The 19,853-nt window shown below is 42.7% G+C and overlaps 1 protein-coding gene across 1 annotated transcript; it reads left to right on the top strand.

Moving 5' to 3' along the window:
* The first annotated feature begins 18,109 nt into the window (after positions 1–18,109).
* LOC123082177 (uncharacterized) lies at positions 18,110–19,548 on the top strand. The gene is made up of 2 exons (XM_044504565.1): positions 18,110–18,557; positions 19,190–19,548. The coding sequence occupies exons 1-2, from the start codon at positions 18,148–18,150 to the stop codon at positions 19,203–19,205; spliced, it is 426 nt and encodes a 141-aa protein (XP_044360500.1). The 5' UTR covers positions 18,110–18,147; the 3' UTR covers positions 19,206–19,548.
* Positions 19,549–19,853: the final 305 nt, after the last annotated feature.

Below are 19,853 nucleotides of genomic sequence, written 5' to 3'. Positions count from 1 at the left end.
TGTTGATGGTGAATAAAACCACTAAGTTCAAGAAAGGCAAGGGTAAAAAGAACTTCAAGAAGGACGACAAGGGAATTGCTGTGCCCGGTAAGCAAGCTGCCGGGAAGAAGTCAAAGAATGGACCCAAGCCTGAGACTGAGTGCTTTTATTGCAAGGGAAACGGTCACTAGAAGCGGAATTGCCCCAAGTACTTAGCGGAAAAGAAGGCCGGCAATACCAAAGGTATATGTGATATACATGTTATTGATGTGTACCTTAACAGCGCTCGTAGTAGCTCCTGGGTATTTGATACCGATGCAGTTGCTCATATTTTAACTCAAAACAGGAAGTGCGGAATAAACGGAGACTGGCGAAGGACGAGGTGACGATGCGCGTCGGGAATGGTTCCAATGTCGATGTAATCACCGTCGGCACGCTACCTCTGCATTTACCTACGGGATTAGTTTTAAACCTCAATAATTGTTATTTAGTACCAGCTTTGAGCATGAACATTGTATCTGGATCTCGTTTAATGCGAGATGGCTACTCATTTAAATCTGAGAATAATGGTTGTTCTATTTATATGAGAGACATGTTTTATGGTCATGCCCCGTTGGTCAATGGTTTATTCTTATTTAATCTCGAACGTGATGTTACACACATTCATAGTGTGAATGCCAAAAGATGTAAGGTTGATAATGATAGTCCCACATACTTGTGGCACTGCCGCCTTGGTCACATTGGTGTCGAACGCAAGAAACTCCATGCAGATGGACTTTTGGAGTCTCTTGATTATGAATCATTTGACACGTGTGAACCATGCCTCATGGGTAAAATGACCAAGACTCCATTCTCCGGAACAATGGAGCGAGCAACCAACTTATTGGAAATCATACATACTGATGTGTGCGGTCCAATGAGCGTTGAGGCTCGCGGTGGCTATCGTTATGTCCTCACCCTCACTAATGACATAAGTAGATATGGGTATGTCTACTTAATGAAACACAAGTCTGAGACCTTTGAAAAGTTTAAGAAATTTCAGAGTGAGGTTGAGAATCAACGTGACAGGAAAATCAAGTTCTTACGATCAGATCGTGGGGGAGAATATTTGAGTCACGAATTTGGCACGCACTTAAGAAAATGTGGAATAGTTTCACAACTCACGCCGCCTAGAACACCACAGCGTAATGGTGTGTCCGAACGTCGTAATCGCACCCTATTGGATATGGTACGACCTATGATGTCTCTTACCTATTTACCGCTATCATTTTGGGGTTATGCTATAGAGACTGTCGCATTCACTTTAAATAGGGCTCCATCGAAATCCATTGAGATGACACCGTATGAATTGTGGTTTGGCAAGAAACCTAAGATGTCGTTTCTGAAAGTTTGGGGATGCGATGCTTATGTCAAGAAACTTCAACCTGAAAAGCTCAAACCCAAATCGGAAAAATGCGTCTTTATAGGATACCCTAAAGAAACTATTGGGTATACCTTCTATCTTAGATCCGAAGGCAAGACCTTTGTTGCCAAGAATGGATCCTTTCTAGAGAAAGAGTTTCTCTCGAAAGAAGTAAGTGGGAGGAAGGTAGAACTTGATGAAGTATTGCCTCTTGAACCGGAGAGTGGTGCAGCTCAAGAAAATGTTCCTGAGGTGCCTGCACCGACTCCAGAGGAATTTAATGATGATGATCATGAAACTTCAGATCAAGTTGCTACTGAACTTCGAAGGTCCACAAGGACGCGCTCCGCACCAGAGTGGTACGGCAACCCTGTCCTGGAAATCATGTTGTTGGACAATGGTGAACCTTCGAACTATGAAGATGCGATGGCGGGCCCAGATTCCGAAAAATGGCTGGAAGCCATGAAATCCAAGATAGGATCCATGTATGAAAACGAAGTATGGACTTTGACTGACTTGTCGTTGATCGGCGAGCCATAGAAAATAAATGGATCTTTAAGAAGAAGACATCGCGGATGGTAATGTGACCATCTATAAAGCTTGGCTTGTCGCTAAGGGTTATCGACAAGTTCAAGGGGTTGACTACGATGAGACTTTCTCACCCGTAGCGAAGCTGAAGTCTGTCCGAATCATGTTAGCAATTGCCGCATTCTATGATTATGAGATATGGCAAATGGACGTCAAAATGGCATTCCTTAATGGTTTCCTTAAGGAAGAATTGTATATGATGCAGTCGAAAGGTTTTGTCGATCCTAAGAATGCTGACAAGGTGTGCAAGCTCCAACGCTCGATTTATGGGCTGGTGCAAGCATCTCGGAGTTGGAACATTCGTTTTGATGAGATGATCAAAGCGTTTGGGTTTATGCAGACTTATGGAGAAGCCTGCATTTACAAGAAAGTGAGTGGGAGCTCTGTAGCATTTCTCATATTGTATGTGGATGACATACTGTTGATGGGAAATGATATAGAATTCCTGGAAAGCATAAAGGCCTACTTGAACAAGTGTTTTTCAATGAAGGACCTTGGAGAAGCTGCTTATATATTAGGCATCAAGATCTATAGAGATAGATCGAGACACCTCATTGGTCTTTCACATAGTACGTACCTTGACAAGATATTGAAGAAGTTCAAAATGGATCAGTCAAAGAAGGGGTTCTTGCCTGTATTGCAAGGTACGAGATTGAGCACGGCTCAATGCCCGACCACGGCAGAAGATAGAGAAAAGATGAGTGTCGTCCCCTATGCCTCGGCCATAGGGTCTATCATGTATGCTATGCTATGTACCAGACCTGATGTAAACCTTGCCGTGAGTTTGGTAGGAAGGTACCAAAGTAATCCCGGCATGGAACACTGGACAATGGTCAAGAATATCCTGAAGTACCTGAAAAGGACTAAGGAAATGTTTCTCATTTATGGAGGTGACGAAGAGCTTGTCGTAAAGGGTTACGTCGATGCTAGCTTCGACACAGATCTGGATGACTCTAAGTCACAAACCGAATACGTGTATATTTTGAATGGTGGGGCAGTAAGCTGGTTCAGTTGCAAGCAAAGCGTCGTGGCGGGATCTACATGTGAAGCGGAGTACATGGCAGCCTCGGAGGCAGCACAAGAAGCAGTCTGGGTGAAGGAGTTCATTACCGACCTAGGAGTCATACCCAATGCGTCGGGCCCCATGACTCTCTTCTGTGACAACACTGGAGCTATTGCCCTTGCCAAGGAGCCCAGGTTTCACAGGAAGACCAGGCATATCAAGCGTCGCTTCAACTCCATTCGTGAAAGTGTTCAAAATGGAGACATAGAGATTTGTAAAGTACATATGGACCTGAATGTAGCAGATCCGTTGACTAAACCTCTCCCTAGAGCAAAACATGATCAACACCAGAACTGCATGGGTGTTCGATTCATCACAATGTAACTAGAATATTGACTCTAGTGCAAGTGGGAGACTGTTGGAAATATGCCCTAGAGGCAATAATAAAATGGTTATTATTATATTTATTTGTTCATGATAATTGTCTATTGTTCATGCTATACTTGTGTTATCCGGAAATCATAATACATGTGTGAATACATAGACCATAACATGTCCCTAGTAAGCCTCTAGTTAACTAGCTCGTTGATCAATAGATAGTCACAGTTTCCTGACTATGGACATTGGATGTCATTGATAACGGGATCACATCATTAGGAGAATGATATGATGGACAAGACCCAATCCTAAGCATAGCACAAGATTGTGTAGTTCATTTGCTAGAGCTTTTCCAGTGTCAAGTATCATTTCCTTAGACCATGAGATCGTGTGACTCCCGGATACCGTAGGAGTGCTTTGGGTGTACCAAACGTCACAACATAACTGGGTAACTATAAATGTATACTACAGGTATCCTCAAAAGTATCTGTTGGGTTGACACGGATCGAGACTGGAATTTGTCACTCCGTATGACGGAGAGGTATCTCTTGGCCCACTCGGTAATGCATCATCATAATGAGCTCAATGTGACCAAGTGTTTGGTCACAGGATCATGCATTATTGTACGAGTAAAGTGACTTGCCAGTAATGAGATTGAACGAGGTATTGGGATACCGACGATCGAATCTCGGGCAAGTAATGTACCGATTGACAAAGGGAATTGTATACGGGATTGATTGAATCCTCAACATCGTGGTTCATCCGATGAGATCATCGTGGAACATGTGGGAGCCAACATGGGTATCCAGATCCCGCTGTTGGTTATTGACCGGAGAGTCGTCTCAGTCATGTCTGCATGTCTCCCGAACCCGTAGGGTCTACACACTTAAGGTTCGGTGACGCTAGGGTTGTAGAGATATTAGTATGCGGTAACCCGAAAGTTATTCGGAGTCCCAGATGAGATCTCGGACGTCACGAGGAGTTCCGGAATGGTCCAGAGGTGAAGATTTATATATAGGAAGTCAAGTTTCGGCCATCACGAAGGTTTCGAGGGTAATCGATATTGTACCGGGACCACCAGAAGGGTCCCGGGGGTCCACCGGGTGGAGCCACCTATCCCGGAGGGCCCCATGGGCTGAAGTGGGAGGGGGAACCAGCCCCTGGTGGGCTGGTGCAACCCCCATGGGCCTCCCCCTGCGCCTAGGGTTGGAAGGCGCCCCACTTGGCTTGGGGGGCAAGTTTCCCCCCTTGGCCGCCGCCCCCCTTGGAGATCCCATCTCCTAGGGCCGGCGCCCCCATAGGGGCCCTATATATAGTGGGGTAGGGAGGTCAGCCGCACCAAGTCTTTGGCGCCTCCCTCTCCCCACGTAACACCTCTCTCTCTCTCTCTCTCTCTCTCTCTCTCTCTCTCTCTCGTTGGAGCTTGGCGAAGCCCTGCCGAGATCACCGCTGCTTCCACCACCACGCCGTCGTGCTGCTGGATCTGCATCAACCTCTCCTCCCCCTTGCTAGATCAAGAAGGAGGATACGTCTTCCCAACCGTAAGTGCGTTGAACGCGGAGGTGCCGTCCGTTCGGCGCTAAGTCATCGATGATTTGGATCACGACGAGTATGACTCCATCAACCCTGTTCTCTTGAACGCTTCCGCTCGTGATCTACAAGGGTATGTAGATGCACTCCCCTCTCCCTCGTTGCTAGATGACTCCATAGATTGATCTTGGCGATGCGTAGAGAATTTTAAAATTCTGCTACGTTCCCCAACATTGGGGACACAAGAGACTCTTTGTTATTTGGTTGCAGGGTTGCTTGAGAGAGACCATCTTCATCCTACGCCTCCTATGGATTGATAAACCTTAGGTCATCCACTTGAGGGAAATTTGCTACTGTCTTACAAACCTCTGCACTTGGAGGCCCAACAACGTCTACAAGAAGAAGGTTGTGTAGTAGACATCAAGCTCTTTTCTGGCGCCGTTGCCGGGGAGGTTAGTGCTTGAAGGTATATCTTTAGATCTTGCAATCGAGTCTTTTAGTTTCTTGTTTTATCACTAGTTTAGTTTATAAAAGAAAGCTATAAAAAATGGAATTGAGTTTGTCTCATATGCTTCATCTTTTTAATATCTTTCGTGAGTATGATGGAAAGGAAAATTGTGCCAAAGTGTTAGAAGAAGAATGCATTAAAATATTTGGCACTAAATATTTGAATGATGAGCATGATTTCAATGTTGTTAGTATGAATTCCTCGAATATCCATGATGCTAATAATATGCAAAGCCACAAGCTTGGGGAAGCTATGTTTGATGAAGATGATATTTTTTGTCCCCCAAGTTTTGATGAGAAATTTTATAATGATGAAAGCATGCCTCATATTTATGATGATTATAGTGATGAAAGTGGATTTGGAGAGGTCATGACTTTATTTTGTGATGAATCCACTATTCCGGAAGAGGTTCCAATTGATTATGAGAACAAAGTTGCTATCTATGATGAATATTGTGATGACTTGTATGCTATAAAGAATAATGATATCCATGAAACTTGTCATCATGATTTTAATTTTCAATTGGATTATGCCTCACATGATAATTATTTCGTTGAGTTTGCTCCCACTATTATTCATGAGAAGAAATTTGCTTATGTGGAGAGTAGTAAATTTTCTATGCTTGTAGATCATGAAAAGAATGCTTTAGGTGCTGGTTATATTGTTGAATTCATTCATGATGCTAATGAAAATTATTATGAGGGAGGAATATATGCTTGTAGGAATTGCAATAATATCAAGTTTCCTCTCTATGTGCTTAAAATTTTGAAGTTATGCTTGTTTTACCTTCCTATGCAAGTTGATTATTGTTCCCATAAGTTGTTTGCTCACAAAACCCCTATGCATAGGAAGTGGGTTAGACTTAAATGTGCTAGTCATATTCTTCATGATGCTCTCTTTATGTTACAATTATTATCTTTTATGTGGGCATCATTGAAATCATCATGCCTAGCTAGGGGCGTTAAACGATAGCACTTGTTGGGAGGCAACCCAACTTTATTTTTGTTCCTTGCTTTTTGTTCCTGTTTAGTAATAAATAATTAATATAGCCTCTGTTTAGATGTGGTTTTATGCTTTTAATTAGTGTTTGTGCCAAGTAGAACCTTTGGGAAGACTTGGGGCGAGTCTTTGTGATCATGCTGTAAAAAACAGAAACTTTAGCGCTCACGAGAATTGCTGCCATTTTTATTTGAAGAGTTCTATTTAGTTAATTCTTTTTGCAGATGATTAATAGATAAATTCCTCAGGTCCAGCAATTTAGTTGAGAATTTTATGAGTTCCATAAGTATACGTTTGGTTCAGATTACTACAGACTATTCTGTTTTTGACAGATTCTGTTTTCATGTGTTGTTTACTTATTGTGATGAATCTATGGCTAGTAAAATAGTTTATAAACCATAGATAAGTTAGAATACAGTAGGTTTAACACCAATATAAATAAAGAATGAGTTCATTACAGTATCTTGAAGTGGTGATTTATTTTCTTATACTAACGGAGCTTACGAGTTTTCTGTTGTGAAGTTTTCAAGTTTTGGGTAAAGATTCGATGGACTATGGAATAAGGAGTGGCAAGAGCCTAAACTTGGGGATGCCCAAGGCACCCCAAGGTAATATTCAAGGACAACCAAGAGCCTAAGCTTGGGTATGCCGCGGAAGGCATCCCCTCTTTCGTCTTTGTTCATCGGTAACTTTACTTGGAGCTATATTTTTATTCGCCACATGATATGTGTTTTGCTTGGAGCGTTATTTTATTTTCTTTTGTTTTGATTGCTGTTTGAATAAAATACCAAGATCTGAAATTCTTAAATGTTAGAGAGTCTTCACATAGTTGCATAATTATTCGACTACTCATTGACCTTCACTTATATCTTTTGGAGTAGTTTGTCGTTTGCTCTAGTGCTTCACTTATATCTTTTAGAGCATGGTGGTAGTTTTATTTTGAAGAAATAGATGAACTCTCATGCTTCACTTAGATTATTTTGCGAGTCTTAAATAGCATGGTAATTTTCTTAAAATCCTAATATGCTAGGTATACAAGATTAGTAAAAACTTTCATATAGAGTATTGAATACTAAGAGAAGTTTGATGCATGATGATTGTTTTGAGATATGGAGGTAATAATATCAAAGTCGTGCTAGTTGAGTAGTTGTGAATTCGAGAAATGCTTGTGTTGAAGTTTGCAAGTCCCGTAACATGCACGTATGGTAAACATTGTGTAACAAACTTGAAACATGAGGTGTCATTTGATTGTCCTCCTTATGAGTGGCGGTCGGGGACGAGCGATGGTCTTTTCCTACCAATCTATCCCCCTAGGAGCATGCGTGTAGTGCCGAGGTTTTTGATGACTTGTAGACTTTTACAATAAGTATGTGAGTTCTTTATGACTAATGTTGAGTCCATGGATTATACGCACTCTCACCTTCCATCCTTGCTAGTCTCTTCGGTACCGTGCGTTGCCCTTTCTCACATTGAGAGTTGGTGCAAACTTCGCCGGTGCATCCAAACCTCGTGATATGATACACTCTTTCACACATAAACCTTCTTATATCTTCCTCAAAACAGCCACCATACCTACCTATTATGGCATTTTCATAGCCATTCCGAGATATATTGCCATGCAACTTTCCACCGTTCCGTTTATTATGACACACATCATCATTGTCATATTGCTTTGCATGATCATGTAGTTGACATCATATTTGTGGCAAAGCCACCTCTCATAATTCTTTCATACATGTCACCCATGCATCATCGCAATCCCGGTACACAGCCGGAGGCATTCATATAGAATCATATTCGTTCTAGTATCGAGTTGTAATCATTGAGTTGTAAATAAATAGAAGTGTGATGATCATCATTTTCTAGAGCATTGTCCCAAGTGAGGAATAAAAAAAGAATAAAAAAGAGAAAGGCCATAAAAAAACAGAAGGCCCAAAAAAAAGAGAAAGGACATAAAAAAAGAGAAGGCCCAAAAAATGAGAGAAAAAGAGAGAAGGGACAATGCTACTATCCTTTTACCACACTTGTGCTTCAAAGTAGCACCATAATCTTCATGATAGAGTCTCTTGTTTTGTCACTTCCACATACTAGTGGGAATTTTTCATTATAGAACTTGGCTTGTATATTCCAACAATGTGCCTCCTCAAGTGCCCTAGGTCTTCATGAGCAAGCAAGTTGGATGCACACCCACTTAGTTTCTTTTGTTGAGCTTTCATACATTTATAGCTCTAGTGCATCTGTTGCATGGCAATCCCTACTCCTTGCATTAACATCAATCGGTGGTCATCTCCATAGCCCATTGATTAGCCTCGTTGATGTGAGACTTTCTCCTTTTTGTCTTCTCCACATAACCCCCTCATTATATTCTATTCCACCCATAGTGCTATATCCATGGCTCGCGCTCATGAATTGCGTGAAAGTTTATGAGTTTGAGATTACTAAAGTATGAAATAATTGCTTGGCTTGTCATCGGGGTTGTGCATGATGAGAGCATTCTTGTGTGACGAAAATAAAACATGACTAAACTATATGATTTTGTAGGGATGAACTTTCTTTGGCCATGTTATTTTGAGAAGACATAATTGCTTAGTTAGTATGCTTGAAGTGTTATCATTTTTATGTCAATATGAACTTTTGTCTTGAATCTTTCGAATCTGAATATTCATACCACAATTAAGAAGAATTACATTGAAATTATGCCAAGTAGCACTCCGCATCAAAAATTCTGTTTTTATCATTTACCTACTCGAGGACGAGCAGGAATTAAGCTTGGGGATGTTGATACGTCTCCAACGTATCTATAATTTTTGATTGCTCCATGCTATATTATCTACTGTTTTGGATGTTTATGGGCTTTATTATACACTTTTATATCATTTTGGGACTAACCTATTAACCCAGAACCCAGTGCCAGTTTCTGTTTTTACCTTGTTTTAGGGTTACGAAGAAAAGGAAAACCAAATGGAGTCCAATTGATCTGAAACTTCACAAAACTCATTTTTGAAAGGAAAGAAGCCCAGAAGACTTGGAGTGCATGTCAGGGGACTTACGAGGAGGCCACGAGGCAGGGGGCGCGCCCTCCACCCTCGTGGGCCCCTCGTGGCCCCCTGACATATTTCTTCCGCCTATATATCTCCATATACCCTAAAAACATCGGAAAGGACAATATATCGGGAGTTCCGCCGCCAGAAGCCTCAGTAGCCATCAAAAACCAATCTAGACCCGTTCCGGCACCCTGCCGGAGGGGGCAATCCCTCTCCGGTGGCCATCTTCATCATCCCGGTGCTCTCCATGACGAGGAGGGAGTAGTTCTCCCTCGGGGCTGAGGGTATGTACCAGTAGCTATGTGTTTGATCTCTCTCTCTCTCTCTCTCTCTCGTGTTCTTGAGGTGGTACGATCCTGATGTATCGCGAGCTTTTCTACTATAGTTGGATCTTATGTTTATCCTCTCTCTCTACTCTCTTGTAATGGATTGTGTTTCCCCTTTGAAGTTATCTTATCGGATTGAGTCTTTATAGATTTGAGAGCGCTTGATGCATGTCTTACCGTGTGTATCTGTGGTGACAATGGGATACCACGTGATTCACTTGATGTATGTTTTGGTGATCAACTTGCGGGTTCCGCCCATGAACCTATGCATAGGGGTTGGCACATGTTTTTGTCATGATTCTCCGATAGGAACTTTGGGGCACTCTTTGAGGTTCTATGTGTTGATTGAATAGATGAATCTGAGATTGTGTGATGCATATCGTATAATCATACCCACGGATACTTGAGGTGACATTGGAGTATCTAGGTGACATTAGGGTTTTGGTTGATTTGTGTCTTAAGGTGTTATTCTAGTACGAACTCTAGGGCTGTTTGTGACACTTATAGGAATAGCCCAACGGATTGATTGGAAAGAATAACTTTGATGTGGTTTCGTACCCTACCATAATCTCTTCGTTTGTTCTCCGCTATTAGTGACTTTGGAGTGACTCTTTGTTGCATATTGAGGGATAGTTATGTGATCCAATTATGTTAGTATTGTTGAGGGAACTTGCACTAGCGAAAGTATGAACCCTAGGCCTTGTTTCAACGCATTGCAATACCGTTTACGCTCACTTTATTATTAGTTACCTTGCTGTTTTTATAATTTCATATTACAAATACCTTTATCTACTATCCATATACCACTTGTATCACCATCTCTTCGCCGAACTAGTGCACCTATACAATTTACCATTGTATTGGGTGTGTTGGGGACACAAGAGACTCTTTGTTAGTTGGTTGCAGGGTTGGTTGAGAGAGACCATCTTCATCCTACGCCTCCTACGGATTGATAAACCTTAGGTCATCCAATTGAGCGAAATTTGCTACTGTCCTACAAACCTCTGCACTTGGAGGCCCAACAATGTTTATAAGAAGAAGGTTGTGTAGTAGACATCAATAATCTTTCTAGCATTTGATCGATAAAAGGTAAGGGGTAATGATACTTTTTAGTAGCCTTATTTAAGTTGCGGAAATCAATTACCATCCTATAACCTGTAATAATTCTTTGAGGAATCAATTCATCCTTATCATTAGGAATAACAGTAATACCACCCTTCTTAGGGACACAATGGACAGGACTTACCCACTGACTATCAGCAACGAGATAGATTATACCTGCCTCAAGGAGCCTTAGTATTTCCTTTCTTAACACTTCTTTTATTTTAGGATTCAGCCGGCATTGATGATCACGAATTGGTTTAGCATCTTCTTCCAAATTAATTTTATGTTGACATAGAGTGGGAGTAATGCCCTTAAGATCATCAAGAGTATACCCAATAGCAGCATGGTGCTTCTTCAGAGTTTTCAATAATCTCTCTTCCTCATGCTCTAAAAGGTTAGCACTAATAATAATAGGATATATATTTTTCTCATCAAGATAAGCATATTTAAGAGTATCAGGCAACGGTTTAGGCTCAAACACGGGATCACCCTTGGGTGGAGAAGGATCCCCTAAGATTTCAACAGGTAAATTGTTTTTCAGAATAGGTTCCTGTTTAAAGAATACTTCATCTATTTTCCTTCTTTCATTCATAAACATGTCACTTTTATGGTCTAGCAAATATTGTTCTAAAGGATCACTAGGAGGTACGGCAATAGAAGCAAGAACAATAATTTCATCCTTACTAGGTAATTCTTCTTCACGATGTTGTCTACTAAATTTAGAGAAATTAAATTCATGAGTCATATTATCTAAACCGATAGTAACAACATCCCTTTTGCAATCTATGGTAGCATTAACAGTGTTCACGAAGGGTCTACCAAATATAATGGGACAAAATCTATCTTCTGGGGAACCAAGAACAAGAAAATCAGCAGGATATTTTGTTTTCCCACACAAGACTTCAACATCTCTAATAATTCCCATTGGTGAAATAGTATCTCTATTGGCAAGTTTAATTGTGATATCAGTATCTTCTATCTCAGTAGGTGCAATATCATGCATAATTTCTTTGTATAAGGAATGAGGTATTGCGCTAGCACTAGCACCCATATCACATAAGCCATGATAACAATGATCTCCTATTTTAACAGAAATAATAGGCATGCCTACCACAGGTCTAGGTTTATCTTTAGCACAGGGTTTAGCAATTCTAGCAGTTTCATCACAGAAATAAATAACATGCCCATCAATATTATCAGACAAAAGATCTTTGACAATAGCAATATTAGGTTCAACTTTAACTTACTCAGGAGGTGTATATGTTTTAATATTGCTTTTACGAACCACAGTTGAAGCTTTAGCATGATCCTTTATCCTAACAGGAAAAGGTGGTTTCTCAACATATGAAGTAGGAACAATAGGATCATTATAAGTGACAATCTTTTCTTCAACTTTAATAGGTGCAGTTACCTTTACTTCTATGGAGGATGATATTTAAACCACTTCTCCTTGGGGATATCAATATAAATAGCAAAAGATTCATAGAAAGAAGCTACTATCTCAGAGTCAAGCCCATATTTAGTGCTAAATTTACGGAAAACATCGGTATCCATAAAAGATTTAACACAATCAGAACTAGGTATCATACCTGACTCCTTACCTTTGTCGAGGTCCTAATCTTCAGATTTGCGTTTAATTCTTTCCAATAAATCCCATTTGAATTCAATAGTCTTCATCATAAAAGAGCCAGCACAAGAACTATCAAGTATGGTGCGATTGCAATCAGAAAGCCAAGCATAAAAAATTTGAATAATCATTTCTCTTGAGAGCTCATGATTGGGGCATGAATATAACATTGATTTAAGCCTCCCCCAAGCTTGAGCGATGATTTCTCCTTCGCGAGGCCAAAAATTATATATATAATTGCGATCACGATGAACAAGATGCATAGGATAAAACTTCTGATGAAATTTCAATTTCAATCATTTGTAATTCCAAGACCCCATATCATCACATTGTCTTTACCATGTCGATGCATCTCCCTTTAAAGATAAAGGGAAGACCTTCTTCTTAACAACATCTCCGGATACACCTGCAAGCTTAAATAATCCACAAACTTCATCCACATATATTAGATGCTCATCAGGATGGTTTGTTCCATCTCCTAAAAAGGGATTAGCTAGCAGTTTTTCTATCATACCCGAAGGAATTTCAAAGCAGACATTTTCATTTTTAGTAGGTTCAGTAGGTTGAGGAGCAACTCTTTGCTCTACTGGTCGGGGTGAAGATACCCCGAATAAGACCCTCAGAGGACTACTTTCCATAGTAACAAGTGACAGTAAATTTCAGCACACTATATAAATTTTTTATTACCAAATTCCACCTACCAAAGGCGCTTCACTCCCCGGCAACGGCGCCAGAAAAGAGTCTTGATGACCCACAAGTATAGGAGATCTATCGTAGTCCTTTCGATAAGTAAGAGTGTCGAACCCAACAAGGAGCAGAAGGAAATGATAAGCGGTTTCCGGCTAGGTATTCTCTGCAAGTACCGAAATAAGTGGTAACAGATAGTTTTGTGATAGGATAATTTATAACGAGTAACAAGTAACAAAAGTAAATAAAGTGCAGCAAGGTGGCCCAATCCTTTTTGTAGCAAAGGACAAGTCTGGATAAACTCTTATATAGAGAAAAACGCTCCTGAGCACACATGGGAATATCGTCAAGCTGGTTTTCATCACGCTCATATGATTCACGTTCGGTACTTTGATAATTTGGTATGTGGGTGGACCGGTGCTTGGGTACTGCCTTTACTTGGACAAGCATCCCACTTATGATTAACCTCTATTGCATGCATCCGCAACTACAACAAAGGTATTAAGGTAAACCTAACCATAGCATGAAACATATGGATCCAAATCAGCCACTTACGAAGCAACACATAAACTAGGGTTTAAGTTTCTATCACTCTAGCAACCCATCATCTACTTATTACTCCCCAATGCCTTCCTCTAGGCCCAAACAATGGTGAATTGTCATGTAGTCGATGTTCACATAACACCACTAGAGGAGAGACAACATACATCTCATCAAAATATCGAACGAATACCAAATTCACATGACTACTAATAGCAAGACTTCTCCCATGTCCTCAGGAACAAAATTAACTACTCAGAAAGCATAAACATGTTCATAATCAGAGGGGTATTAATATGCATATAGGATCTGAACATATGATCTTTCACCAATTAAACCAACTAGCATCACTACAAGGAGTAATTAACACTACTAGCAACCTACTAGCACCAATCCCGGACTTGGAGACAAGAATTGGATACAAGAGATGAACTAGAGTTTTGAGAGGAGATGGTGCTGATGAAGATGTTGATGGAGATTGCCCTCTCCCGATGAGAGGAGCGTTGGTGATGACGATGGCGATGGCGATGATTCCCCCCTCCCGGAGGGAAGTTTCCCCGGCAGAACAGCTCCGCCAGAGCCCTAGATTGGTTCCGCCAAGGTTCCGCCTCGTGGCGGCGGTGTTTCGTCCGAGAAGATGGCTTGTTATTTTTGTCCCATCGAAAGACTTCATATAGCATAAGATGGCCACCGGAGGGCCACTAGGGGGCCCACGAGGTAGGGGGCGCGCGCAGGGGGGTAGGGCGTGCTCCCCACCCTCGTGGGCAGGGTGTGGCCCCCCTGGTGAGTTTCTTCCGCTGAGTATTTTTTATATATTCTGAAAACGTCTTCCGTGAAGTTTCATGACTTTTGGAGCTGTGCAGAATAGGTCTCTAATATTTGCTCCTTTTCCAGCCCAGAATTCCAGCTGCCGGCATTCTCCCTCTTTATGTAAACCTTGTAAAATAAGAGATAATAGGCATAAGTATTGTGACATAATGTGTAATATCAGCCCCTAATGCAATAATTATCGATATAAAAGCATGATGAAAAATGGGCGTATCACGACATATTGTAGTGGTAGGGTGTGTGTTGCTGCGTTCAGCGCCTATGTATCCTGCCTTGGGTGTGTGTGTGTGTGTGTTTGTGATGGGTGAGTGCGGTTGTACCGGACACTGTGGATCTTTGCTTTATATATAAAACGAGGCGAAAGACTTTTTTTAAAAACTCCATATATTTATGAGCATGCATGGCCTTGGTAGACCTGCATGTCCATGTATTGTCACCAATCTGCTTGCATGCATCAGATAATATCGAAGGTCCGGCCAGAGCCAGCCGAGTGATGCCCGAGGTGGAGCGTTCGCAGCTATGCATCTTCCATGGGCTTGTTGGCGGGACGTGCCACACCACGCGATCGTGAGCGATCCGTGCTGTGCTTCGTATCTGCCTGGATGGCCGGCTGGCCACGGCGCGTCACTGGATGCATCCGCTCGTGAGACGAGGTCCCACCTGGCTTGCCCACATAGTTGATGTTGATGGAGCGTGCGGGTGCAGGTGACGGCGTATCGTTGATGCAGATCGCATCATGGTGTATGCTTGACGCCTGAGACCATGTCTGGTGCTTGTCGATGGAGTTGCTGGATCGCGTTGGCGCTGTAGACATGTAGCGGCAGGGGCTTGATCGAAAAAGAATTCTATGAAAACAGGTCTCATACGAGACCCATCCTAATGGATGATACGTGGCATTCACAAATCACAAAGCATCTATCTCACCCTTCATTTGAAATCAGGAGGGAGAGAGATTAGATGCTTTGGGATTTATGAATGCCACGTGTCATCCATTAGGGCGGGTCTCACCTACTAACCGTGAGACCTGGTCTCATATAATTTTTTTCCGACTTGATCTATGATCGGATTTATTTGTGGCTAAAAGATATCTATTCAATGAAATTTGGAAAACCTAAATTTTGATCTAATCTAGCTAAAGAATCGATCTATTATGGTGAACTCGAAAATTGAATCTAAAACTACGAGACCGATCTAATCTTTGATGATCGGGTGCCGCGCCCCGAATGAGAGGAGATTAATCTTCCCGGGAGCGATGCACGGCAGAAGTGGTGGAGGAATTTAGAATTGGTGTCGTGAGACTAACCGCTTTAATATCATGTAAAAAATATAGAATCTACAATATCTGTTGTATTGGTCTGACCCTTGTGTAGGGTATATATAAAGTACAATATGAGAGAAAGAGACTTAAAGTATAAGACAAATAATACATGGTTTAAATATATTTGATTTCTACCCTTTATCTTTATCTTTAAACTTAAACTATATTCTAACAGTAGCAGCAACGGCTGCTAATGGCATAGGTCTCTGCTCACCAATGGATGCTTCAATAAAGAAATAAGAAAGACCATACTGATTTTTCTTCAACTACTACGAGCGCACAATCTTTCTCTTTTGGTTGATCAAATTAATAATGTACTCAAAAAAATAGCGAAGATCTCATTGGAAAGTATTATTGCATTTTGTGTTCAAGATTGAAAAGGGAGAATGATTACGTTGCCCTTTACTTGAAAACTTCCAAAAGGTAGTACGTACGGGTTTCCTATTCCTCATTTGAACAACAAGCTAAGAGCCAACAACCCAGTAGAGAAAAAGAACATAAAACATCGTAGTGATCACGTTGCTCCTTCTGTTGATTTTGTATCTTTCTAAATTGACTGAATTTGGGTCATGTAAAGGACGGTCAAATCACTTTGGCCGCCTTCACACTCCGGTCATGGTTTGATTGATGTCAATGGTGGAAATTAACAAGAAAAAACGCCTAAGAAAGTGGCAAATACTTGCTCTGTAAAAAAATATATGAGACCATTTAGATCATTACTTTAATAATCTAAGCAGTCTTATATTTCTTTACAAAGATAGTATAACTTTTAGCATGTCAGAAATTAAGTTGCACACATTGTACTTGGCATACAAGGGCATCTCTAACGGCAACCCGCAAAAATGCTCATGCACCCGTCCACAGATACGGATGCAGGAGGGTGACATCCAACGCTAGCCGCATATATTTCAAACCGCATTTTAACCAATCGAACGAAATTCATGCAAACCGGTCGATATTCATCAAAGTTCGGACAGAAAATGGCATAAATTATCTATACGTAACATACAAATTAATTCTGGTACAACAATGTCTCTAAATTGAACTAGATCTCGCATGTCCAGCAAGTTTTTCATGAACGGATCATGTCGTTCCACGCAAACTCCCCCTTCAACTTCATCCAACAATGTGTACACGTAAATGGGTGTCCCTCTATTCTGTGGTACACCATGGAGCCGCATGCAAGCTATATTTAATGTGTAGACCAACATTGAGTGATTGAATCAATCAACAATTTGAGCAAGAGGAAGTAAAACTTACGAGCTCGTCCATGTCCGCGTGCAAATGGTCACCTTGCCTCGAGCTGACTAACCAAGTTGCAAAACTTGACGATGCTGATCTGCATAGCGTGTCAGCAATACGACAACTACCTCATGTTGCGTGGTTGAATGATGTACATGTCGTAGGGTGCAATGTACTTTCGTGCGGGAAACTTTTCATGTACTTGCTCCCCAGAAGGGCTCCCCTCTGCTCCTGACAATGAGATCCACGGATACGACCAACCACGTATCGCACAACAACTCATCCTACATGGTCAAGTAGCTCAGCATCCTTCGTACTCTAAAAAACGACGTAGCATTTGAAAATAAGCTCAATGGTATTTGACCGAACACCTGCCAGGTGTGGTGTCCGCAATGAAGGTCATCAACAGGGGGCGGAGTGTACCTGGGTTCAACGGCTTCAGAGTGGAACTGTCGGAACAGCGAGCGGGTGCTTCAGTGCTGGTTGCAGATGTCCGGCAATGCGTCTGTCCGCCGGATACGAATAGCAGCGGCGACAGAGGTGGAGCGTGCGGATGCAAAGCAAGGGGGGAAGAGGCGGTGTGGGAGGAAATGGGACCGAGATGGGGGATTGGGATGGGAGACTCTTATGTTTTGGGTGTTCGGGCTCCTGCAAACCTCCACACTTTTGTCTTCAATTTGCGGGAGAAATCGTATCCGGATCGCCCCGCGGACCGATATAGGTCGGTGTTGGATGGTTTTCACGGTTCGGACGGTTCCGGGAGGTTTAAGGGTCTGTCTTGAAGATGCTCTAAGTTCAGTAAGTCATTGATGAGCTTATATGCTAAGATACTATCGGAGAACTTATAAAATGATAAGATGATATGAATTTTACACTTAGTTTGGCTTCACCCGTATTATTAAGGCTCCAAAAGAATTCGCTCAAGTAGTGTGACTAGTATTCCGCATAGAGGATCCTAAAGGATAAAAAATTGGGAAACGTTTAAATCCGGCGGACCGGCCGAAGCTTCGGCCGGTCGACTCGCTCAGTCACGCGCGTACGCTCATGTACGAGAGCCACGCGTCCACTCACAACCGCCCACTTCCCTTATCCTCTCTCACGGGTGCTGCTGGCCACACAATCAATCCACATCCATCTTTTTCTTCCACCTCCTGTGACGCCGCTGCTCCCACCGCTCCACCTCTTATTACTCGGCTGTCATTTGGTGTGCCACCGCCGCGAGCGTTGCCGTGGAGCCGAAGCGGCCACCAGCAGATCAGCAGCCGTGCCTGCTACTTCGGAGGTCCTCACTTTTTTGCTGCAATCGGTTTGTGGGAAGCTGCAACCGGCCGTCTAGGAGCTGCAACCGGCGACGGCCACCTGCGGGATGCGGTGGCGCTGGAAACGGTGACATCAGGGATGTTGGAACCCGTGGTGTTTTTTGCTGCTACCAGCTGTAATTTTTGCTCGAACTGGTGTGTTCTTTTTCCTTGGATCGGTGTCGGCGGTGATTTTCTGCTGGAACCAAGTTCTATTTTTGCTGGAACCAGTGATATGTTTTCTGCTATGGGAGGAATTTTTTGCTGGAACTGGTGTTTCCTTTGCTCGAATTGGTGCCAGCGGTGAATTTTGTTGGAACCAAGATGTTTGTTTTGCTGGAAACATAGATGTGTTTTGCTGCCACCGACGGTAGTTTTCGCTACATGGTACTACCATCGTCTCTGAATCTTGCTGGAACCAAGATGTTGTTTTGCTGGAAACAGAGATGTGTTTTGCTGCTACTGACGGTAATTTTTGCTACTTGGTAATACCATCGTCTCTGAATTTTGCAAGATCCAGTACTCTTTTTTTTGGTACCATTGCTTTGCTTTTTGCTGCAACCAAATGATTTTTTTGCTACCACTGTCTTTGAGTTTTGCTGGAACCAAATGATTTTTTTGCTACCATTGTCTTAGTTTTTGCGGGAACTAGCACCTATTTGTTCTACTATCATCTTTGGATTTTTTGCTGGAAGCGTCGTCGATTTTGCTACAACCGGCAAATGTTTTTGCTACGTCCATTCATGACGAAGATTAGCTACATCCTTTTTTTCATGGTGTTTCTGCAGGCTCGGCGAAGATTAGCCGCGGGCGGGGGTGGCCGGCAAGCACGGGCGGCGCGGGGGTGGCCGGCAAGCATGGGCGCGAGCGCGGGGGTGGCCGGCAAACATGGGCACGAGCACGGACGGCGCGAGTGTGGCCGGCGAGCATGGGCGCGAGCACGGACGGCGCGAGGGTGGGCGAGCACAGGCGCGGATGCGGACGGCGCGAGGGTGGGCGAGCACAGGCGCGGATGCGGACGGCGCGAGGATGGCCGGGGAGCACGGGTTCGAGCGCGGGCGGCGCAGGGTGGCCGGCAAGCATTGATTGCGCGAGACAGGCGGCGAGCATGGAGATCTCCCTTTTTTCTTTTTTCTTCACGCGTGTGGAAGGGAGAAGACGACTCAATCGCGCTATCCAGACCGTTTATTTGTACAGGATCCAACGCCTGGCAGCGGACCGGCCGAAACTTCGGCCGGTGCGCCGGCGCCTAGCGTCGCCCTAAAAAATTCCACAGAGAGAAACAAACAGAAGACACCACCTACAACCTCACTACCTCAGCAAGCAAACTGGCCGCCATTCCGGACGTTTATTGGTAGACTCGGTCTCATCCAAAATCCCGTGATCCTCACAGCAAAAGTGCTGTGATAATTTCGATTTTGAAGAATGTTATTTAGCTCCCTCCATATAAAG

This window comes from Triticum aestivum, chromosome 4A (genome assembly GCF_018294505.1).
Source record: "Triticum aestivum cultivar Chinese Spring chromosome 4A, IWGSC CS RefSeq v2.1, whole genome shotgun sequence".
In the NCBI taxonomy this organism is placed as follows: domain Eukaryota; kingdom Viridiplantae; phylum Streptophyta; class Magnoliopsida; order Poales; family Poaceae; genus Triticum; species Triticum aestivum.
Note: the sequence above shows the minus strand (reverse complement) of the source record. Positions and strands in the feature narration are given on the sequence as shown.